The 25162-nt window shown below is 31.2% G+C and overlaps 4 protein-coding genes and 1 long non-coding RNA gene across 6 annotated transcripts; all 5 read left to right on the plus strand.

The window, feature by feature from the left end:
* The first annotated feature begins 3184 nt into the window (after positions 1 to 3184).
* LOC111636003 lies at positions 3185 to 5685 on the plus strand. Its single transcript, XM_023381154.1, has 3 exons — positions 3185 to 3661; positions 4316 to 4489; positions 4568 to 5685. The coding sequence occupies exons 2-3, from the start codon at positions 4317 to 4319 to the stop codon at positions 5652 to 5654; spliced, it is 1260 nt and encodes a 419-aa protein (XP_023236922.1). The 5' UTR covers positions 3185 to 3661; position 4316; the 3' UTR covers positions 5655 to 5685.
* Positions 5686 to 8934: 3249 nt separating this feature from the next.
* Positions 8935 to 10515, plus strand: LOC111636004. Of its 2 annotated transcripts, XR_002758473.1 has the most exons (5): positions 8935 to 9015; positions 9182 to 9359; positions 9437 to 9505; positions 10268 to 10326; positions 10410 to 10515. It is a non-coding gene; the product is annotated as an uncharacterized LOC111636004 (long non-coding RNA). The 2 variants fall into 2 exon arrangements; XR_002758472.1 differs by having other exon boundaries at positions 10268 to 10515.
* Positions 10516 to 12107: 1592 nt separating this feature from the next.
* On the plus strand, positions 12108 to 14556 carry LOC111636014. The gene is made up of 3 exons (XM_023381167.1): positions 12108 to 12579; positions 13109 to 13282; positions 13409 to 14556. Exons 2-3 carry the CDS (start codon positions 13110 to 13112, stop codon positions 14499 to 14501), a joined length of 1266 nt encoding a protein of 421 aa, XP_023236935.1. The 5' UTR covers positions 12108 to 12579; position 13109; the 3' UTR covers positions 14502 to 14556.
* A 2516-nt stretch (positions 14557 to 17072) lies between these two features.
* On the plus strand, positions 17073 to 19300 carry LOC111636017 (venom metalloproteinase antarease-like TpachMP_A). Its single transcript, XM_023381170.1, has 8 exons — positions 17073 to 17206; positions 17373 to 17551; positions 17629 to 17700; positions 17769 to 17914; positions 18348 to 18406; positions 18494 to 18605; positions 18672 to 18785; positions 18868 to 19300. Exons 1-8 carry the CDS (start codon positions 17119 to 17121, stop codon positions 18917 to 18919), a joined length of 822 nt encoding a protein of 273 aa, XP_023236938.1. The 5' UTR covers positions 17073 to 17118; the 3' UTR covers positions 18920 to 19300.
* A 783-nt stretch (positions 19301 to 20083) lies between these two features.
* Positions 20084 to 22537, plus strand: LOC111636013. Its single transcript, XM_023381165.1, has 3 exons — positions 20084 to 20553; positions 21090 to 21263; positions 21390 to 22537. Exons 2-3 carry the CDS (start codon positions 21091 to 21093, stop codon positions 22480 to 22482), a joined length of 1266 nt encoding a protein of 421 aa, XP_023236933.1. The 5' UTR covers positions 20084 to 20553; position 21090; the 3' UTR covers positions 22483 to 22537.
* Positions 22538 to 25162: the final 2625 nt, after the last annotated feature.

Here is a 25162-nt window from a genome sequence, read left to right on the forward strand (position 1 = left end):
AAAATAAATAAAATATGTATTCAAATACACTGAGGTGAGGTCCACATCCATTGCAGACTTGACTTAGTACTAATCCTATCCATAATGGATTACATTAACAATCCTGCTATAGTGATAGTAGTATATGATAAAAGTTAAGTGGCGGCTTACTGTTCTGGGGTATCCGGAATCTAATTCTGATGATCGAAAACACCAGGACACTATCCGTCCACTATTGCAGGGCCAGGTTGAATTCATAATTGGCTGGCTAAAAAGAAACCCTCTCAGTCTCCTCGGGGTAGATTGTGTTAAAAAAAAACATTTAAAATTAATTTATTTCCATCCAATTTTATTTAATCATAAAATTAAGCGGTAAAACTGAATTATCTTTACGGGGAAACCTCCGTTAACTTTGACCTATCGACCCGGAACTTTTGCCAGCACCTCATTAATAAAGAGAAACGTTAAATTAAATGTAATCAACACAAGTTATAAAGGAAAGGAAGTAATTTTTCTATATCTCAGTAAAATTAAATAGAGGAAATTCAATTAAGTGGAAAATTTGATTTCTTTCATCGATAACACTTTTATAAATACTTAAACTTACATACAATTAAGACGACATATCTACTCCAAAGATGAATTCTTTAATTATATTTCCAGTGATTTTCTCTCGTATTGTTGGAGATATTTATGGAAAGAGTTTCGATTTCCAACAATTGTTGAGTGAGTATATTTTATAATTTCTCTTCAAATTAATTGTAATAAATCTTAATTATTTATCAAGTTACAATTTAGCTACATAAGATTTTGTTCATTTCTTCCTCCTAAGAATATTAACATTATTTTAACAATAACTATAAATATAAAAATAATAAGATTTAATACACTTTGGCAGAATTATCAACGATTAACAAGAGAGCTGAAGAAAATATCTTGGAAAATATACTGGATACTGAATTAGATTCCACACCATGCCCCGTTATTGAATGTCTGATAATAACAGATAGTGCCTACGCTGCAAGATTTGATAACGAAGAAGAAATTACGATTATATAAATGATATAATTAGTGGAGTAAGCTTTAAAATCTTTATTTCTTGCGTAATTGTACACATTCAATTGTTTATTATATTAATTTTATTGCGTTTCAGACACAAAATACTATCGATGAATTAGAACTTAGTATAACACTTCGTTTGATTGGACGTATCTCGTATACAGTAAGTTAAACAAATGTTGAAAAGTACCATTTATTTTTCTGTTTTTTGTTTATGCGTATTAACATTTAAGAACGAAACCGAACCGGAATTCATTAAAAAGAATCTGTATACAGAAAGGCACCGTACCATCATTCTTACCGAAGTCACTTATGATATGCGTTATATGGAGAAGATTCCCATTGTAGAAAAGGCCGATATTATTATTGTGATTACTGGGTAAAAATGAATAAAAATTTCTGCTGTATTTTAACGACAGAACTCTTAAACATATTACTGTTTATTGCATGGAAAATCTTTACTGTTCTGAATGTAACATGCTATTGTTACGTAAAATACTGTAAAGAATACATTCGAGCCGAATTTTTGCCATATTTTCATTTATTTCAATATGCTTTTCAACAATATAAATGATGTTTTAGTAGGGTATACGATCTCTCTATCTACAGCCAAAACTGCTGTACATCTGTGTGTCAAGGTATATTCGAGGTATTGAAGAACTTTTTGCCATACCTCAATAAGAGCACTCACAGACTTACCTAATTGTTTTGAGTAGTGTAGTTAAATGTATTATGAAAATAATACATTTTCTGTTTTCTTGTAACAAAAGTTAAGAAATGTATTTTTGTTGCAGACGTAAAATATTTGCACGCATTCGAAGAATAAAAAATAAACTAGAAGAAATCAATGATAGTAAATTTAGCATTTTTAATTAAGTCATTCACTTCAAGAAGATTTCTAATTTCATGTTCTTTTTAAAAAATTATTTGAAGGCATGGGTTGGGTGCGAGGTGCTTGCGATTCGGACATAAAATTTGCGATGGTGAGCGATGACCGTCATCTGTCTTCGACAATTGATAACTTTGTTTACCAATTAGGGAATCTGTAAGTAATTTCTCGAAGCAGTTTTAAATCCCAAAAACATTTTTTAATAAATAAATGATTCTGTAGAATCTACTCAAATGATAGTTCTTTTACCACGAGATATAAAGCAGAAAATTGCTCTACCGAGGTATTACCTGGAGAAAAATATTCTTCTTGCTCTAAGAAATCCGCAAAAAAATTTTTAAAGTAAGTTTTTTTTATATTTTTATTAAACCTGAAGTTAATTTATAATAAACAAGTTAACACTTTAATTTTGTTTTCTACAGCTCACCAAACGGTGCCTGTATGTTCGATAATTGTGACAATAGCAACAAATGAAGATTGAATTTTTACACGTTCATCGATCCATAATAATTTTTTTTTATATTAAAATAAAATTGCAATTAATTCAACTGATTTTATGTATTAAATATAAATATTTTATAATGTTCTGAATAATAATGTAATTATGTTTAACTCTAGAATGGGCTAATAATTAAACTTTTTGCCCTTTTATAATAATTTTGTAATAAATAAATAAATAAATAATTTTAAAGATTAATAACGAGTAAATTCATCATTAAACCCGACCCTATTCGAGATATAACACGCGACTCCTTTTTATTTCCTCACCCCCTCGACTTTACCCACTAAAATTTACTAACACCAATCTCCTAATACATAAAACTTCCCGCAAAATTTCCAAAATTTACGATAAAAAGCACAGGAATTATTAAGCTTCAAAGTGAGTGAAGAAACTCCGCACATACAGAAAAAAAATCCCCTAACAAATAGTGCAAAACCAGCTTAAAACCGAGAATCGGCCTGTTTACTTTACGTGATGAACTTTGACCTGGAATATCTCAGCCCGACGACAGACACTGATGGCATAGAAGAAAGAAAATCTGAGACCCTTGTATTGTTGCCTTTTTCGGCAGGACTTACAGAAAGCTATAATATTGCGATTAGTTATTACCCTTGTTATTTAATATTAATATTGGTTTAGAATAAATTTATGAAATACTTATAAAATTTTAATGCATTAAAATAATCTTATTAATATCCGGAGAATATATGTAAATAGTCTGGCAAATTACACAAAAATATGAATATAGAGATAACTGGAATGTCACTGTGACTACATAGAAAATAATGATAGATATTATACTAATTCATCTGAGCATTAATGAGGCAGCAAAAGGTATGATATTTCTTCGACTTTTCCTGGAAATAATACGAAAGCGATTGATATAAATGGTGCTAGAATCTTGATTAAATCTGTCGTGAAGACTTCGAATAATCTAATATCAACCTCTGAAGAGAAACCTCAAGAGAATAAAAGAAAAAACATACTCTTGAAAGAAAGAATAAAGTTGATACTTGGAAGAGGGAGAGTAAAATGATGTTGAAGTGTTCAAAGTACTGGTAAAGAGTTGGTAATGGATGATGCTCCAAAATATTAATCTTTGAAAGAGAAACAACTTGAACTTCAAAACGAGAGATAATACAACCGAATTTTTCTCATCATCCCTCAAATTAAATGCTTAGTTTTTCTGAAGTTTAACTAAAGAGACCGAAAAGAACGAGTAAATTTACGAAGTAAGTTTTAAGTTTATTTAATTTAGATAAATTTGTAAACGTTTCTAGATTAAAATGACTAGAAGAATACAGTTTGACAGATGATTGCTACGTTATATAATTACAGACTAAGAATTGTTCTCTTTAACTTTTTAAACAAAGGTCATTAGGTCCGTTTTGAGTTTGTCACTGCATAACCAAAACTCTGTTATAACAGAGTTGTTTAGTTATTTATTTATATATAAATTGAAAGATAATATAAAATCTCAGCTTGTTTCCATACAAATTAATACTTCCGTAGTTTATTAAGGTCGATCTGATGCATCGTTTTCTGTCCCTCACACGTGTATTGTTTGATTAAAATTGCACTCGAGTTGGCCTGTGATAGGTAATTCCACTGTAGCGGTATTAAATGAATGTGCTTCCCCATTGAGAAGTCAGTTCTAATTTATACGTATTTTATTGATTCAGAATTTTACATGTTCGTTGATTACATTAATATAAATATATCAAATTAAACAGCTGAGTACAAAATTTTCGCCTGTAATTACAGCTGACTATTATCATATACTTGGCAATTATGTGCGAACGCCTCTGAAAAGAAATGATAATTTAACTTTGCAAATGAAATTAATTTTTAAAAATAATTATATAATACATGATTTTGTACTTTAGAATGTCTTCGAATCTGCTACGAATCCGAAGTTTAGAAAAACAAGAAATTGTTATTTCACAAGAATTATTCGATAAAGTCGTGACCAGGAATATGGAATTTTTAATTGTAACTATAAGAAATTCAAGGCATATTATATTGCCATATCCAAGTCAGACAATCAGAAATTTTGTCAAGTAAGTTTTCCAAATACTTCATCATTAATTTATTAATATGTAATGTTATAAATTGTGTTTTTTATATTATTAAAATAGCTACGTGGAAAGGGACGATCCCGAATTCACCTCTGTCACACAGGCATTCGATTTATATCGTTTAAGTAAAAAATTTCAAATAGAAAATTTACGGAGAAAATGCAGAATATATCTTATTACAGAAATCTCACTGAGTAATGTTTGCTCAATACACGACTTTGCCTGCGAAGTCAAAGATTCAGACATAATTTATTATTGTTGGAAAGCTTTCGATGAACACGGAGAAAACGTATTTACAACACGGGACTTTCTGTGCTGTAAAAGTTCAACAATTAATACACTCGTATCTCGACCCATATGCGAATCTGTTACCGAGATAAGCTTATTCTTAGGTGTATATCATTGGTGCGAAGAACGAGTAAAAAACGAAACAGGTACAAAGGCTTATGTTTTAATGGAAAAAGAAACTAAGAGACTGAAAATAAGAGATGTTTTTGAGCCATTTATTGAAAAAATCAGATTTCTTGCCATGAGTGTAAGTGAAATGAAATCTTCCGTGTTTACACTTAACTTCTTAACAAGTACAGAAAAAGGACTTCTTCGGTATGCTTCCGAGACTCAAGATTATTCCAATTATCCGAGTTACTTTAGTAAGGAAACACAAACCAGATACATAGAAAATTATTACGACTTGATTGATTATATTAGTAATAATGAACATTTTACAAGAATAACCAACGAAAATAGGAAGCCAAAGTTGTATTTCAGCTGTGAGGTAATTTTGAGCGAAGATTCTTACCTCACCGATCTTCTCTTACCAATAAACCTCTCTCGCGACAGTGCCATTATGCAAGTATTTGGATATATTAAGACGTTGAATAGCGATATTCACTACTTTTACACTGTTTGCAATCGGGAGGGAATCGCAAAATTGGAAAGGTGTTTTTACCTAAAAAAGGATATGCCGTTTCGTTTCATTGCTTTTTTTGTCGATATTGAAAATTTTCAGTCTACTGTTAATCTATCGTCCGAAACAATCCTCTTTGAGAACGATGAAGAAACGGAAGAAATGTTCGAACAATTAAACATTAAAATTGACAAAAGCATTTACGATAATATTTCTTTCGAACTTAAATTTTATTTTTAAAAATAAGATTGTTATTAAAATTTTTCATTATTCGGCATTTATTTAAGTTAATGAAAATTTATAATTGTTCTTTTTATCTTTTAGTGTTTCAATTCTTTCTATTTTTACTGTTTTCTTAGAAATAAATTTAACTATATTATATTGTATAATCCGCATAAAGAACCCCTTAATATTATTTTAAATTTAGATTTGTTTGCTGTATAATAAAACAAATACTACTATTAAATTATAATAAATAATTCTTTATACTACATATTATAATGTTAAAACGTTCTGTACGTTTTGAAGAACTTGTTCTTACTGCATCCCCGACGTAAGCAGAACTTTGATTATCGTAACATTGAGTTGAGGTACGACAGAACTTGTTCAATGTGCTGCCAGTTCCAAAGTTGATGTCAGGTTTGGTTTTGTTTATTTGTGTACGGCAACAAACACTTGGACAAATCGCCAAAGGGGAATGCCTTCGGGAGGACTTTCTAAAGAAACGAGAAGTCCTTTAGCAAGGACATAGGCAGGATTTTCTTTAGGGGTGGCAAAAATAAGATAAAAATAATTTTTTTAAATAAACAACGTTATTTGAACATTTCAAAACGCCAAAAGTGATTACAGAAATTGCAATGCTATTCGAACCAATGTAAATCTTATCTCAGCACTAGCCTACTGCAGTTCTGGCTAAATCTTGTCAAAACTTCTTTCTCAAATTTATTTTTAGCTTCCAGAACCTTCTTTTTATGCACACTCATCATACAAAGACCGACAAGCCGAATTTCTGTCATTGTTGACCGTATCAAAGTTTTTATCCTGTGTAAGGTGCTGAAGGATCTCAGGGCTGTTCAAGTGATATAAGTAGCGCCCTTTTATAAACGGGTAGAACAATTGCGTTCCTTTAACTAGTACAGCTAGTTCTTTCTCCTTCAGTTCGGAATTTCGCACATTTTTTTTTCTTTTTCATTGGTTGTACTGTACCAAAGTTCAGCTTCACCGAGGAAATAATTCAAATTGTAGAAAGTACTAAAAAATTGTAGTTTTTTAAAAAAAAATTTCACAAGTCATATCAAGCATTACGTGAGGGTGCAACGTAAGCTTTGAGAGCCACATCGGTTAACCGACCGCGTTCTAGTCGGCAAATTCAAATGTCCGCTAGAGATGTGGCGCTACAATATTTCGCTATATCTTGGCTACTTTAATATTATTTTTGTTAAATTTTGCGTGTTTTAGCTGACAATACTGTCTCGACCATGAAAGGGAGGATCAGTATTTAAACGAGACATAATTTTCTAATTTTTAACGATACAATACGTGACATTCCAATTTTCAACCCTGACTCAGCGCTGATCTCAACATTCGTTAAAATTCGTTCCTTTTTTCAACGTTGAGGTAGCGCTGTTGTCAGCGCTGATTCAACACACTCAGCACTCAACAGATATGTTGACTGCTACTTTCCAATGAATTGTGGGTAATTGGTAAGACATTTGAATGGAATCCATCTTGCTGAGAATGGAATTATGGGAACTAAGCACTTCTTACTCGAGTTGGAACGTCGTTGATGACGTCAAATTGTTGACTTCAACACTCAACACTCGCGTTGGAAATTGGAATGTCTCGATAGCGACGATTATTATTTTAAAAAATTTTGTTAGGCTTAACATCGATGAAAATTCAACGCGAAGTAGGTTAATGTATTTTTTCATACTTTTCGGTTATTTGATTTTTCAGTTATCCGACCAACCCAAGTCCCCAATTGAGTCGGATAATCGATGCCCTACTGTATTTATAACTGCATTGCAAACGTCTATAACAATTTTACAAACCGTGGATTTTCCTACACCAAACAGACGCGAAATAGTCCTATATTCAGACGACGATGCCAGACGAATGTACTGTGTATACAGCAATTGCTACTCTTTTATCTGTAGAAATACATCGTCTCATTATTTCTTTTCATTTCAGGTAATGCAGCATATAAGGAATTAATCGTTTCTCTAGAAACACTAAAGTTTTCACGCCAATTTACTTCATCCATTACAGGAACACACTCTTTCCACCATTTCTGATTTCTTGGGATCATCCAAATTCGATCACTACGAAACGTAGAACAAATCATGGCTACAACACACGAATTTTCTTTTGCTCGTCGTCGCCATTTCAATGCTTTGTTCGTGTCAAACGATACTCTTCTCTGTTAGCGTGTATACGCTGCTTCAATAAAAGAAGTTTAAATAATAATAATAATATAACTTTCTGTCGAGTCCATTCTTATCTGTCACTAAAGTCATAATTACCCAGTGTGAACAAATAGTTAAACTTATTTTCGACAATGCGGCTTGAATTAATTCTGCTTAAATCTTAATCCCGCTTAAAATATGCAGTGTGAATAGGGTATAACACTATATTAATAATCCTGCTATAGTGATAGTCGTATAGGATAGGACTTAAAGTGGCAGTTTACTGTTCTGGGGTATCCGGAATACAACTCTGATGATCGAAAATACCAGGACACTGTCCGTCCACTATTGTAGGGCCAGGTTGAATTAATAATTGGCTGGCTAACAAGAAACCCTATTAGTGTCCTCGGGGTAGAGAGTGTTAAAAAAACATATAAATTAATTTATTTCCATCCAATTTTATTTAATCATAAAATTAAGCGGTAAAACTGAATTATCTCTAAGGGGAAACCCCATAAACTTTGACCTATCGATCCGGAACTTTTGCCAGCACCTCATTAATAAGAAGAAAGGTTAAATTAAATGTAATCAACACAAATTATAAAGGAAAGGAAGTAATTTTTCTATATCTCAGTAAAATTAAATAAAGAAAATTCAATAAAGCCGAAAATTCAATTCTTTCATTGATAACACTATTATAAATACTTAAACTTGCATACAATGAATTAAGACGACATATCTACTCGAAAGNCCTATTAGTGTCCTCGGGGTAGAGAGTGTTAAAAAAACATATAAATTAATTTATTTCCATCCAATTTTATTTAATCATAAAATTAAGCGGTAAAACTGAATTATCTCTAAGGGGAAACCCCATAAACTTTGACCTATCGATCCGGAACTTTTGCCAGCACCTCATTAATAAGAAGAAAGGTTAAATTAAATGTAATCAACACAAATTATAAAGGAAAGGAAGTAATTTTTCTATATCTCAGTAAAATTAAATAAAGAAAATTCAATAAAGCCGAAAATTCAATTCTTTCATTGATAACACTATTATAAATACTTAAACTTGCATACAATGAATTAAGACGACATATCTACTCGAAAGATGAATTCTTTAATTATATTTCCAGTGATTTTCTCTCTTATTATAGGAGATATTTATGGAAAGAGTTTCGATTTCCAACAATTGTTGAGTGAGTATATTTTATAATTTCTCTTCAAATTAATTGTAATAAATCTTAATTATTTATCAAGTTACAATTTAGCTACATAAGATTTTGTTCATTTCTTCCTCCTAAGGATATTAACATTATTTTAACAATAACTATAAATATAATAAGATTTAATACACTTTGGCAGAATTATCAACGATTAAGAAGAGAGCTGAAGAAAATATCTTGGAAAATATACTGGATACTGAATTAGATTCCACACCATGCCCCGTTATTGAATGTCTGATAATAACAGATAGTGCCTACGCTGCAAGATTTGATAACGAAGAAGAAATTACGATTATATAAATGATATAATTAGTGGAGTAAGCTTTAAAATCTTTATTTCTTGCGTAATTGTACACATTCAATTGTTTATTATATTAATTTTATTGCGTTTCAGACACAAAATACTATCGATGAATTAGAACTTAGTATAACACTTCGTTTGATTGGACGTATCTCGTATACAGTAAGTTAAACAAATGTTGAAAAGTACCATTTATTTTTCTGTTTTTTGTTTATGCGTATTAACATTTAAGAACGAAACCGAACCGGAATTCATTAAAAAGAATCTGTATACAGAAAGGCACCGTACCATCATTCTTACCGAAGTCACTTATGATATGCGTTATATGGAGAAGATTCCCATTGTAGAAAAGGCCGATATTATTATTGTGATTACTGGGTAAAAATGAATAAAAATTTCTGCTGTATTTTAACGACAAAACTCTTAAACATATTACTGTTTATTGCATGGAAAATCTTTACTGTTCTGAATGTAACATGCTATTGTTACGTGAAATACTGTAAAGCATACATTCGAGACGAATTTTTGCCATATTTTCATTTATTTCAATATGCTTTTCAACAATATAAATGATGTTTTAGTAGGGTATACGATCTCTCTATCTACAGCCAAAACTGCTGTACATCTGTGTGTCAAGGTATATTCGAGGTATTGAAGAACTTTTTGCCATACCTCAATAAGAGCACTTACAGACTTACCTAATTGTTTTGAGTAGTGTAGTTAAATGTATTATTTTCTCTGTTTTNACAGCCAAAACTGCTGTACATCTGTGTGTCAAGGTATATTCGAGGTATTGAAGAACTTTTTGCCATACCTCAATAAGAGCACTTACAGACTTACCTAATTGTTTTGAGTAGTGTAGTTAAATGTATTAATTTCTCTGTTTTCTTGTAAAAAAAGTTAAGAAATGTATTTTTGTTGCAGACGTAAAATATTTACACGCATTCCAAGACCAGGAGATAATTTTGCAACAGAATCTAAGAGTAGTAAATTTAGCATTTTTAATTAAATTATTCACTTCAATAAGATTTCTAATTTCATATTCTTTTTAAAAAATTATTTGAAGACATGGGTTGGGTGCGAGGTGCTTGCGATTCGGACATAAAATTTGCGATGGTGAGCGATGACCGTCATCTGTCTTCGACAATTGATAACTTTGTTTACCAATTAGGGAATCTGTAAGTAATTTCTCGAAGCAGTTTTAAATCCCAAAAACATTNATCTCTCTATCTACAGCCAAAACTGCTGTACATCTGTGTGTCAAGGTATATTCGAGGTATTGAAGAACTTTTTGCCATACCTCAATAAGAGCACTCACAGACTTACCTAATTGTTTTGAGTAGTGTAGTTAAATGTATTATGAAAATAATACATTTTCTGTTTTCTTGTAACAAAAGTTAAGAAATGTATTTTTGTTGCAGACGTAAAATATTTGCACGCATTCGAAGAATAAAAAATAAACTAGAAGAAATCAATGATAGTAAATTTAGCATTTTTAATTAAGTCATTCACTTCAAGAAGATTTCTAATTTCATGTTCTTTTTAAAAAATTATTTGAAGGCATGGGTTGGGTGCGAGGTGCTTGCGATTCGGACATAAAATTTGCGATGGTGAGCGATGACCGTCATCTGTCTTCGACAATTGATAACTTTGTTTACCAATTAGGGAATCTGTAAGTAATTTCTCGAAGCAGTTTTAAATCCCAAAAACATTTTTTAATAAATAAATGATTCTGTAGAATCTACTCAAATGATAGTTCTTTTACCACGAGATATAAAGCAGAAAATTGCTCTACCGAGGTATTACCTGGAGAAAAATATTCTTCTTGCTCTAAGAAATCCGCAAAAAAATTTTTAAAGTAAGTTTTTTTTATATTTCTATTAAACCTGAAGTTAATTTATAATAAACAAGTTAACGCTTCAATTTTGTTTTCTACAGCTCACCAAACGGTGCCTGTATGTTCGATAATTGTGACAATAGCAACAAATGAAGATTGAATTTTTACACGTTCATCGATCCATAATAATTTTTTTTTATATTAAAATAAAATTGCAATTAATTCAACTGATTTTATGTATTAAATATAAATATTTTATAATGTTCTGAATAATAATGTAATTATGTTTAACTCTAGAATGGGCTATTAATTAAACTTTTTGCCCTTTTATAATAATTTTGTAATAAATAAATAAATAAATAATTTTAAAGATTAATAACGAGTAAAATCATCATTAAACCCGACCCTATTCGAGATATAACACACGACTCCCCTTTATTTCCTCACCCCCTCGACCTTACCCACTAAAATTCAGTAACACCAATCCTTTAATACATAAAACTTTCTGGAAAATTTTAAAATTTTACGATAAAAAACACTGTAATTATTAAGCTTTAAAGTGAGTGAAGAAACTCCGCACATACACAAAAAAAAATCCTTTAACACGTAGTGCAAAACCAGCTTAAAACCGAGAATCGGCCTGTTTACTTTACGTGATGAACTTTGACCTGGAATATCTCAGCCCGACGACATACACTGATGGCATAGCATAATAAAAACCTGAGCTCCTTGCATTGTTGCCTTTTTCGGCAGGGCTTACAGAAAGCTATAATATTGCGATTAGTTATTACCCTTGTTATTTATTACTAATATTTAATCTATTAATACTGGTTTAGAATAAATTTATTAAATACTTATAAAAATTTCATTAATATTCGAAGAATGTATGTAAATAATCTGGCAAATTTAAAAAAATATGAGTATAGAGATAACTGAAATGTCACTGTGGCTACATAGAAAATAATAATAGATATTATACTAATTCATGTGACTATTAATAAGACAGCAAAAGGTATGATATTTCTTCGACTTTTCCTGGAAAGGATATGAAAGAGGTTGATATAAGTAGTGCTAGAATCTCGATGAAGTCCGTCGTGAAGAGTTCGAATAATCTAATAAAGACAAACTACGAGAGAATAAAAAAGAAACGTACTCTTGAAAGAAAAAATAAAGTTGATACTTGGAAGAGGAAGAGTAAAATGATGTTGAAGTGTTCAAAGTACTGGTAAAGAGTTGGTTGTGGATGATGCTCCAAAATATTAATCTTTGAAAGAGAAATAACTTGAACTTCAAAACGAGAGATAATACAACCGAATTCATCTCATCATTCCTCAAATTAAATACTTAATTTTTCTGAAGTTTAACTAAAGAGATCGAAAAGAACGAGTAAATTTACGAAGTAAGTTTATTTAATTTAGATAAATTTGTAAACATTTCTAGATTAAAATGACTAGAATAATACAGTTTATAGGTGTGTTTCTAGTTTGACAGATAATTGCTACGTTATATAATGACAGATTAGGAATTGTTCTCTTTATCTTTTTAAACAGAGATTATTACAACCATTTTGAGCTTGTCAGTGGATAATCCAGCTGTTATATATAACAGTTATTTATTTATTTATTTACATATAAATTAAAAGATAACTTCATATTTAGCTAATATCTCTGCATGTTTTCATGCAAATTAATACTTCCGTAGTTTATTAAGGTCGATCTGGTGCATCGTTTTCCATCTCTCCCTCATACGTATATTGTTCGATTAAAAATTGCACTGGAATTGGCGTGTGATAGGTAATTCCATTGTGGCAATATGAAATGAATGTGCTTCCCCGTTGAAAAATCAGTTCTAATTTATAGGTATTTTATTGATTCAGAATTCAATTTAATTTTTAAAAATAATATATAATACATGATTTTGTACTTTAGAATGTCTTCGAATCTGCTACGAATCCGAAGTTTAGAAAAACAAGAAATTGTCATTTCACAAGAATTATTCGATAAAGTCGTGACCAGAAATATGGAATTTTTAATTGTAACTATAAGAAATTCAAAGCATATTCTATTGCCATATCCAATTCAGACAATCAGAAATTTTGTCAAGTAAGTTTTACAAATACTTCACCATAAATTAATTAATATATGATGTTTTTTAATATACATATATAATAAATAATATATAATATAATATATAATATATAATTTGTGTTTTTTATATTATTAAAACAGCTACATGGAAAGGGACGATCCCGAATTCACCTCTGTCACACATGCATTCGATTTATATCGTTTAAGTAAAAGATATAAAATAGAAAATTTACGGAGGAAATGCAGAATATATCTTATTAAAGAAATCTCACTGAGTAATGTTTGCTCAATACACGACTTTGCCTGCGAAGTCAAAGATTCAGACATAATTTATTATTGTTGGAAAGCTTTCGATGAACACGGAGAAAACGTATTTACAACACAGGACTTTTTGTGCTGTAAAAGTTCAACAATTAATACACTCGTATTTCGACCCATATGCGAATCTATTACCGAGATAAGCTTATTCTTAGGTGTATATCATTGGTGCGAAGAACGAGTAAGAAATGAAACAGGTACAAAGGCTTATATTTTAATGAAAAAAGAAACTAAGAGACTGAAAATAAGAAATGTTTTCGAACCATTTATTGAAAAAATCAGATTTCTTGCCATGAGTGTAAGTGAAATGAAATCTTCCGTGTTTACACTTAACTTCTTAACTAGTACAGAAAAAGGACTTCTTCGGTATGCTTCCGAGACTCAAGATTATTCCAATTATCCGACTTACTTTAGTAAGGAAACACAAATCAGATACAAAGACAATTATTACGACTTGATTCATTATGATAATTATAATAATGAACATTTTACAAAATTATCCAACGAAAATAGAAAGCCGAAGTTGTATTTCAGCTGTGAGGTAATTTTGAGCGAAGATTGTTATCTCACCGATCTTCTGTTACCAATAAACCTCTCTCGCGACAGTGCCATAATGCAAGTATTTGGATATTTTAGGATGTTGAAAAGCGGTGTTTACTGCTTTTACACTGTTTGCAATCGGGAGGGAATCGCAAAATTGGAAAGGTGTTTTTACGTAAAAAAGGATATGCCGTTTCGTTTCATTGCTTTTTTTGTCGATATTGAAAATTTTCAGTCCACTGTTAATCTATCGTCCGAAACAATCCTCTTTGAGAACAATGAAGACACGGAAAGAATAATGTTCGAACGATTAAACATTAAAATTGACAAAAGCATTTACGATAATATTTCTTTCGAACTTAAATTTTATTTTTAAAAGTAAGATTTAAATGTTATTATAAAAATCAAATTCTTATTAAATTTTTCAGTATTCGGCATTTATTTAAATTAATGAGAATTTATAATTGTTCTTTTTAGTGTTTCAATTCTTTCTATTTTTACTGTTTTTTTAGAAATAAATTTAACTATATTTTATTGTATAATCCGCATGAAAAACCTCTTAATTTTATTTTAAATTTAAATTTGTTTGCTGTATAATAAAACAAAATACTACTATTAAATTATAATTTATAATATGTAGTATAAAGAATTATTTATGTTAAAACCGTTTTTTAAATAAACACCGGTATTTGAACATTTCAAAACGCTAAAAGTAATTACAGTAATTGCAATGCTATTCGAACCTATCTAAATCTTATCTCAGCACTAGCCTACTGGAATTCTGGTTAAATCTTGCCAAAATTATTTTATCAAATTTATTTTTAGCTTCCAGAACCCTTCTTTTATGCACACTCATCATACAAAGACCGAGAAGCCGAATTTCTGTCATTGTTGACCGTATCAAAGTTATTATTTTTAGGAGCTGAAGGATCTCAGGGCTGTTCGAGTGATATAAGTAGCGCCCGTTCTATAAATGGGTAGAACAATTGCGTTTCTTTAACTAGTGCAGCTAGTTCTATCTCCTTCAGTTCGGAATTTCGCACTTTTTTTTTCCTTTTCATTGGTTGTACCAAAGTTCAGCTTCAGCGAGGAAATAATTCAAATTGTAGAAAGTACAAAAAAATTTTCACATTCACATTGTGTATTTTAAGCCAGCTTAAGGAATAAAATATGAACGGAACTTAACTTTAAACCGGTTTAACTACCAACAACAGGCTCAGCTTAAATCTCTTTCTCAAAGAAGCTTAAGTCGCTTCAAGCTTTCCTCGAGGTCTACCACAAGTTCAAAAATAATGGTGGAAACAAATGCACAAACATTCGAAGAAAGCGAGAAAAAACGTTCAGAGAATTGGTTGGAGGAGAAGATAGCAATTTTAATAGAAATATGGCGGGAAAAGATCGAGCGAAACGGAATAAAACTATATATGAGGCAATGGCGGTAGAAATTCGTTTTCCGACGCCAACGTCCAGAGCCTCGGAACGTGGTCCGAAGTAAGAACGAAAATTAAAAATTTAACTGCCAAATACAGGTAAGTTAAAATTGTGAAAATACGTGATCGTTAAATTAATTATCGTTTAATATTTAACTTTCCTTCACCAAGAACGCTCGAGAATCTTTAGTGAGACAACAAACAAGGTATTTATCGCCACGCGAAACTTCTGTAAACTCTCTCTCTCAAATCGGGAAAAAACGTAATATCAATTATAGCTAATATCTATTGTATTGAATCATAGGAATGTATCAAACCCCTAGTATATTTAAAATCGAGATATACGGCCTCTTGTTACCCATTAAACCGTTGTTACGTTAAAGCGTCTCTGAGTAAGTCACTTCCTTTGCTCTGTCCTGAGTAAGTCACTTCCTGTGCTTTGTCCTGAGTAAGTCACTTCCGGTGCTCTGTCTCTCCTTCCATCCCAAATCTGTTCACTCCCACACGCGACCGCTCACCCGCCCGAACGAAACGGTTTCTGTGTCTAACCGTGAAGACACAATAGTGTCAGTCCTGACGAAAATTGTCATTGCGATCTTCGCCGACGCGATGTCGACCCTTCGGTCACGTGGTGCCGAAGTATAGGGAGGCCCTTCGGCATTGTCACATATGTATATAAATGGAAGTGTGTGTCCCTATACAGTCGACCCCCCTATATCGTACGTTCCTATAACAGAAATTCCTATAACGTAGCGAAAAAATTGTAGCAACTTTCGTATAACGTACCTCCTATAACGTCGTTTCGCGAGAAGATTGATAGAGTCTGGACCAATAGTGGATGAGCAGCCGAACTACTTTCCTCCGACCCTGCGCNTTTAAATAATAATATAATTTTCTGTCAAGAATCCATTCTTATCACAGCTCTGTCACTAAAGTGATAATTACCCAGTGTAAACAAGTAGTTAAACTTGTTTTCGGCAATGTGGCTTAGCTTAATCCCGCTTAAAATATACAGTGTGAATTGGGCATAACACTATATTAACAATCCTGCTATAGTGATAGTCGTATAGGATAGGACTTAAAAGTGACAGCTTAGTGTTCTGGGGTATCCGGAATCCAACTCTGATGATCGAAAATACCAGGACACTGTTCATCCACTATTGTAGGGCCGGGTTGAATCCATAATTGGCTGACTAAAAAGAAACCCTATTAGTGTCCTCGGGGTAGAGAGTGTTAAAAAAACATTTAAAATTAATTTATTTCCATCCAATTTTATTTAGTCATAAAATTAAGCGGTAAAACTGAATTATCTCTAAGGGGAAACCCCATAAACTTTGACCTATCGATCCGGAACTTTTGCCAGCACCTCATTAATAAGGAGAAAGGTTAAATTAAATGTAATCAACACAAATTATAAAGGAAAGGAAGTAATTTTTTTATATCTCAGTAAAATTAAATAGAGGAAATTCAATTAAGTCGAAAATTCAATTCTTTCATTGATAACACTTTTATAAACACTTAAACTTACATACAATTAATTAAGACGACATATCTACTCCAAAGATGAATTTTTTAATTATATTTCCAGTGATTTTCTCTATTATTATAGGAGATATTTATGGAAAGAGTTTCGATTTCGAGCAATTGTTGAGTAAGTATATTTTATAATTTCGCTTCAAATTAATTGTAATAAATCTTAATTATTTATCAAGTTAAAATTTACCTACATAAGATTTTGTTCATTTCTTCCTCCTAAGAATATTAACATTATTTTAACAATAACTATAAATATAATAAGATTTAATACACTTTGGCAGAATTATCTACGATTAAGAAGAGAGCTGAAGAAAATATCTTGGAAAATATACTGGATATTGAATTAGATCCCACACCATGCCCCGTTATTGAATGTCTGATAATAACAGATAGTGCCTACGCTGCAAGATTTGATACAGAAGAAGAAATTATCGATTATATAAATGATCTAATTAGTGCAGTAAGCTTTAAACTCTTTATTTCTTGCGTAATTGTACACATTCAATTGTTTATTATATTAATTTTATTGCGTTTCAGACACAAAATATTCTCGATGGATTAGAACTTAATATAACACTTCGTTTGATTGGACGTATCTCCTACTATACAGTAAGTTAAACAATGTTAAAAAATACCATTTATTTTTCTGTTTTTGTTTATTTGTATTAACATTTCAGAACGAAACCGAACCAGATTTCATTAAAAAGAGCCTGTATACAGAAAGACCCCGTACCATTATTGCTAACGAAGTCATTGTTAATATGCGTGATATGGAGAAGTTTCCCATTGTAGAAAAAGCCGATATTATTGTTGTGCTTAGTGGGTAAGAATGAATAAAGAATTTCTACTTGAAACATTTATTTCTTAATTGTTTATTATTACTGTTTATTCCATAGAAAATCTTTACTGTTTTGAATGTAACATGCTATTGTTACGTAAAATACTGTAAAGCATACATCCGAATTGTTTCCATATTTTCTTATATTGCAATATGCTTTTCAACAATATAAATGATTTTTTAGTAGGGTATATGATCTCTCTATCAAAAGCCAAAACTGTTCTACGTACATCTGTGTGTCAAGGTATATTTGAGGTTTTCAACGAGGTATTGAAGAACTTTTTGCCATACCTCATTAAGAGCTTTCACAAACTTTCCTAATTGTTTTAAGTATTGTAGTTAAATATATAGGGAGATGAAATGTATTATTTTCTCTGTTTTCTTGTAACAAGAGTTAAGAAATGTACTTTTGTTGCAGACGTCAAGTATTTTCATCTCGTCCAAAACCAGGAGAAGGACTAGGAGGAGAAATCAATGGTAGTAAATTTAGCATTTTTAATTACGTTATTCACTTCGAGAAGATTTCTAATTTCATGTTCTTTTAAAAAAAAAATTTTTTTGAAGGCATGGCTTGGGTGCAAGGTGTTTGTAATTCGGTCTTAAAATTTGCGATTGTCAGCGATGACCGTCATCTGTCTTGGACAATTGATACGTTTGTTCACGAAGTAGGACATCTGTAAGTAATTTCTCCAAGTATTTTTCAATCCTAACAACATTTTTCAATAAATATATGATGCTGTAGAATCAATGTTGGTCATTCCGACGTGGAAGAAGGATTAGAAGGTTGCTCTTCCGTGATATTACCCGGAGAAAAATATTCTTCTTGCTCTAAGAAAACCGTAAAAGAACATTTAAAGTAAGTGTTTTTTTTATACTTTTATTAAATCTGAAGTTAATTTATAATAAACAAGTTAACGCTTCAATTTTGTTTTCTACAGCTCACCATCCGGTGCCTGTATGTTCGATAATTGTGACAATAGCAACAAATGAAGATTGAATTTTTACACGTTCATCGATCCATAAGAATTGTTTTTTATAGTAAAATAAAATTGCAATTAATTCAACGGATTTTATGTATTAAATATAAATATTTCATAATGTTCTGAATAATAATGTAATTATGTTTAACTCTAGAATGCGCTATTAATAAAGCTTTTTGCCCTTTTATAATAATTTTTAAAATGGAAATGATTTTTGTAATAAAGAAAAACAATTGTAAAGGCTAATAACGAGTAAAATCATCATTAAATCCGACCCTACTCCAGATATAACACGTGACTCCCCTTTATTTCCTCACCCCCTGGACTTTACCCACTAAAATTTACTAACACCAATCTCCTAATACATAAAACTTCCCCCAAAATTTACGATAAAAAGCACAGGAATTATTAAGCTTCAAAGTGAGTGAAGAAACTCCGCACATACAGAAAAAAAAATCCCCTAACAAATAGTGCAAAACCAGCGTAAAACCGAAAATCGGCCTGTTTACTTTACGTGATGAACTTTGACCTGGAATATCTCAGCCCGACGACATACACTGATAGCATAGAAGAAAGAAAATCTGAGCTCCTTGCATTGTTGCCTTTTTCGGCAGGGCTTACAGAAAGCTATAATATTGCGATTAGTTATTACCCATGTTATTTAATATTAATATTTAATCTATTAATACTGGTTTAGAATAAATTTATGAAATACTTATAAAATTTTAATGCATTAAAATAATTTCATTAGTATCCGGAGAATGTATGTAAATAGTCTGGCAAATTTCAAAAAATATGACTATAGAGATAACTGAAATGTCACTGTGACTACATAGAAAATAATAATAGATATTATACTAATTCATCTGACTATTAATAAGACAGCAAAAGGTATGATATTTCTTTGACTTTTTTTGGAAAGAATATGAAAGAGGTTGATATAAGTAGTGCTAGAATCTTGATTAAATCCGTCGTGAAGAGTTCGAATAATCCAATAAAGAGAAACCACGAGAGAATAAAAGAAGAAACGTACTCTTGAAAGAAAGAATAAAGTTGATACTTGGAAGAGGAAGAGTAAAATGATGTTGAAGTGTTCAAAGTACTGGTAAAGAGTTGGTTGTGGATGATGCTCCGAAATATTAATCTTTGAAAGNAAAAAATATGAGTATAGAGATAACTGAAATGTCACTGTGGCTACATAGAAAATAATAATAGATATTATACTAATTCATGTGACTATTAATAAGACAGCAAAAGGTATGATATTTCTTCGACTTTTCCTGGAAAGGATATGAAAGAGGTTGATATAAGTAGTGCTAGAATCTCGATGAAGTCCGTCGTGAAGAGTTCGAATAATCTAATAAAGACAAACTACGAGAGAATAAAAAAGAAACGTACTCTTGAAAGAAAAAATAAAGTTGATACTTGGAAGAGGAAGAGTAAAATGATGTTGAAGTGTTCAAAGTACTGGTAAAGAGTTGGTTGTGGATGATGCTCCAAAATATTAATCTTTGAAAGAGAAATAACTTGAACTTCAAAACGAGAGATAATACAACCGAATTCATCTCATCATTCCTCAAATTAAATACTTAATTTTTCTGAAGTTTAACTAAAGAGATCGAAAAGAACGAGTAAATTTACGAAGTAAGTTTTAAGTTTATTTAATTTAGATAAATTTGTAAACATTTCTAGATTAAAATGACTAGAATAATACAGTTTATAGGTGTGTTTCTAGTTTGACAGATAATTGCTACGTTATATAATGACAGATTAGGAATTGTTCTCTTTATCTTTTTAAACAGAGATTATTACAACCATTTTGAGCTTGTCAGTGGATAATCCAGCTGTTATATATAACAGTTATTTATTTATTTATTTACATATAAATTAAAAGATAAATTCATATTTAGCTAATATCTCTGCATGTTTTCATGCAAATTAATACTTCCGTAGTTTATTAAGGTCGATCTGGTGCATCGTTTTCCATCTCTCCCTCATACGTATATTGTTCGATTAAAAATTGCACTGGAATTGGCGTGTGGTAGGTAATTCCATTGTGGCAATATGAAATGAATGTGCTTCCCCGTTGAAAAATCAGTTCTAATTTATAGGTATTTTATTGATTCAGAATTCAATTTAATTTTTAAAAATAATATATAATACATGATTTTGTACTTTAGAATGTCTTCGAATCTGCTACGAATCCGAAGTTTAGAAAAACAAGAAATTGTCATTTCACAAGAATTATTCGATAAAGTCGTGACCAGAAATATGGAATTTTTAATTGTAACTATAAGAAATTCAAAGCATATTCTATTGCCATATCCAATTCAGACAATCAGAAATTTTGTCAAGTAAGTTTTACAAATACTTCACCATAAATTAATTAATATATGATGTTTTTTAATATACATATATAATAAATAATATATAATATAATATATAATATATAATTTGTGTTTTTTATATTATTAAAACAGCTACATGGAAAGGGACGATCCCGAATTCACCTCTGTCACACATGCATTCGATTTATATCGTTTAAGTAAAAGATATAAAATAGAAAATTTACGGAGGAAATGCAGAATATATCTTATTAAAGAAATCTCACTGAGTAATGTTTGCTCAATACACGACTTTGCCTGCGAAGTCAAAGATTCAAACATAATTTATTATTGTTGGAAAGCTTTCGATGAACACGGAGAAAACGTATTTACAACACAGGACTTTTTGTGCTGTAAAAGTTCAACAATTAATACACTCGTATTTCGACCCATATGCGAATCTATTACCGAGATAAGCTTATTCTTAGGTGTATATCATTGGTGCGAAGAACGAGTAAGAAATGAAACAGGTACAAAGGCTTATATTTTAATGAAAAAAGAAACTAAGAGACTGAAAATAAGAAATGTTTTCGAACCATTTATTGAAAAAATCAGATTTCTTGCCATGAGTGTAAGTGAAATGAAATCTTCCGTGTTTACACTTAACTTCTTAACTAGTACAGAAAAAGGACTTCTTCGGTATGCTTCCGAGACTCAAGATTATTCCAATTATCCGACTTACTTTAGTAAGGAAACACAAATCAGATACAAAGACAATTATTACGACTTGATTCATTATGATAATTATAATAATGAACATTTTACAAAATTATCCAACGAAAATAGAAAGCCGAAGTTGTATTTCAGCTGTGAGGTAATTTTGAGCGAAGATTGTTATCTCACCGATCTTCTGTTACCAATAAACCTCTCTCGCGACAGTGCCATAATGCAAGTATTTGGATATTTTAGGATGTTGAAAAGCGGTGTTTACTGCTTTTACACTGTTTGCAATCGGGAGGGAATCGCAAAATTGGAAAGGTGTTTTTACGTAAAAAAGGATATGCCGTTTCGTTTCATTGCTTTTTTTGTCGATATTGAAAATTTTCAGTCCACTGTTAATCTATCGTCCGAAACAATCCTCTTTGAGAACAATGAAGACACGGAAAGAATAATGTTCGAACGATTAAACATTAAAATTGACAAAAGCATTTACGATAATATTTCTTTCGAACTTAAATTTTATTTTTAAAAGTAAGATTTAAATGTTATTATAAAAATCAAATTCTTATTAAATTTTTCAGTATTCGGCATTTATTTAAATTAATGAGAATTTATAATTGTTCTTTTTAGTGTTTCAATTCTTTCTATTTTTACTGTTTTTTTAGAAATAAATTTAACTATATTTTATTGTATAATCCGCATGAAAAACCTCTTAATTTTATTTTAAATTTAAATTTGTTTGCTGTATAATAAAACAAAATACTACTATTAAATTATAATTTATAATATGTAGTATAAAGAATTATTTATGTTAAAACCGTTTTTTAAATAAACACCGGTATTTGAACATTTCAAAACGCTAAAAGTAATTACAGTAATTGCAATGCTATTCGAACCTATCTAAATCTTATCTCAGCACTAGCCTACTGGAATTCTGGTTAAATCTTGCCAAAATTATTTTATCAAATTTATTTTTAGCTTCCAGAACCCTTCTTTTATGCACACTCATCATACAAAGACCGAGAAGCCGAATTTCTGTCATTGTTGACCGTATCAAAGTTTTTATTTTGCGTAAGGAGCTGAAGGATCTCAGGGCTGTTCGAGTGATATAAGTAGCGCCCGTTCTATAAATGGGTAGAACAATTGCGTTTCTTTAACTAGTGCAGCTAGTTCTATCTCCTTCAGTTCGGAATTTCGCACTTTTTTTTTTCCTTTTCATTGGTTGTACCAAAGTTCAGCTTCAGCGAGGAAATAATTCAAATTGTAGAAAGTACAAAAAAATTTTCACATTCACATTGTGTATTTTAAGCCAGCTTAAGGAATAAAATATGAACGGAACTTAACTTTAAACCGGTTTAACTACCAACAACAGGCTCAGCTTAAATCTCTTTCTCAAAGAAGCTTAAGTCGCTTCAAGCTTTCCTCGAGGTCTACCACAAGTTCAAAAATAATGGTGGAAACAAATGCACAAACATTCGAAGAAAGCGAGAAAAAACGTTCAGAGAATTGGTTGGAGGAGAAGATAGCAATTTTAATAGAAATATGGCGGGAAAAGATCGAGCGAAACGGAATAAAACTATATATGAGGCAATGGCGGTAGAAATTCGTTTTCCGNCTTTTCATTGGTTGTACCAAAGTTCAGCTTCAGCGAGGAAATAATTCAAATTGTAGAAAGTACAAAAAAATTGTAGCTTTTTTTAAAAAATTCTCACAAGTCATATCAAGCATTATGTGAGGGTGCAACGTAAGCATTGAGAATGCGGGCAAAGTTCTCCTCAGAAAAACGCTGATCCAGAGACAATATTAATGAACGTGTGTACGGGATAATTAGTGATATTTGGTCCAAAACTCGCTAAGAGTCTGTGCTGGTGTATTCGCATAATGTTTTTGATGATTTATGACTCGCGGCATATTGAAGTCTATTCCAAGATGCTCTGCGATTGTTTCAGCCTCTGCTTTAAACCGAGTTCCGCGAGTACATTTTAAAAATACGTTTTTAACATTAGTGGAAAAATGCTCAAAAAATAGAATTTCAAAAAGCAATTTGTGCATAAAAATACTAAGCCTGTTCTTGTTAAATAATGCTGCCTCTACAAATCATTCATTAATTAATCATGTGAAAGAAAGCAAAATGTGAACGACACGATGACTCAAAGATATGGAAACGACTTCAGTTGTCAAATGAGGTAAAAAAGAGCATGACAGGAAATACGTAGTTGAAAAGATGGCTTACAGTAAAGCTGTACCAGCGCTGGAAAACGATGTGTGGTCCACCAAGAAGATTAGTTTCAAGGTGATAGTGCGTCAAGGAGGTTCCCACTCAGTCGTCTTCTAATTTGAAACAGTTCTCATTGTTAAAAAATGTTTTGTTCATTAATCTACTTTCAAGTTCATTCTTGACCAGTTCCTCTATCTGGTAGGACGTTCTCGGCGTTTGGTAAGTGTCTTTTTTTTCTATGGTCCCATTCTACCGTGTTACTTGATACATCTCTATTTTAATACAGGAAATTACAAATAAATAACAATCTTATTACGAATTAATAATAGTTAACCGAAATTTTCCGTAAAAGCTAATATGGATTCTGACATTGAAAGGGTTCTTAATGCTAGCATTCAGTCAGCACTCGAAGATGATAAAGTATCGAGGGACTAATTAAAAAACATATGACAAAAAGGAATTACTCATATAGATGTTGTTAAAAAATTGTCTATAACAATTTCGTAATGTCGACAATGAATTAAAAAAGAAGTCTAGATAGTCTGGAAGTATTAGAGCAGCTGTGTAAGAGCCTATTCACATTGTATATTTTAAGCCAGCTTAAGGAATAAAATATGAATGGAACTTAACGTTAAACCGGTTTAACTACCAACAACTGGCTCAGCTTAAATCTCTTTCTCAAAGAAGCTTAAGTCGCTTCAAGCTTTCCTCGAGGTGCACCACAAGTTCAAAAATAATGGCGGAAACAAATGCACAAACATTCGAACAAAGCGAGAAAAAACGTTCAGAGAATTGGTTGGAGGAGATAGCAATTTTAATAGAAATATGGAGGGAAAAGATCGAGCGAAACGGAATAAAACTATATATGAGGCAATGGCGGTAGAAATTCGTCTTCCGACGCCAACGTCCAGAGCCTCGGAACGTGGTCCGAAGTAAGGACGAAAATTAAAAATTTAACTGCCAAATACAGGTAAGTTAAAATTGTGAAAAT

Source organism: Centruroides sculpturatus, unplaced genomic scaffold, assembly GCF_000671375.1.
Source record: "Centruroides sculpturatus isolate CEXI.00-Female unplaced genomic scaffold, Cexi_2.0 scaffold1015, whole genome shotgun sequence".
Taxonomy (NCBI): Eukaryota; Metazoa; Arthropoda; class Arachnida; order Scorpiones; family Buthidae; genus Centruroides; species Centruroides sculpturatus.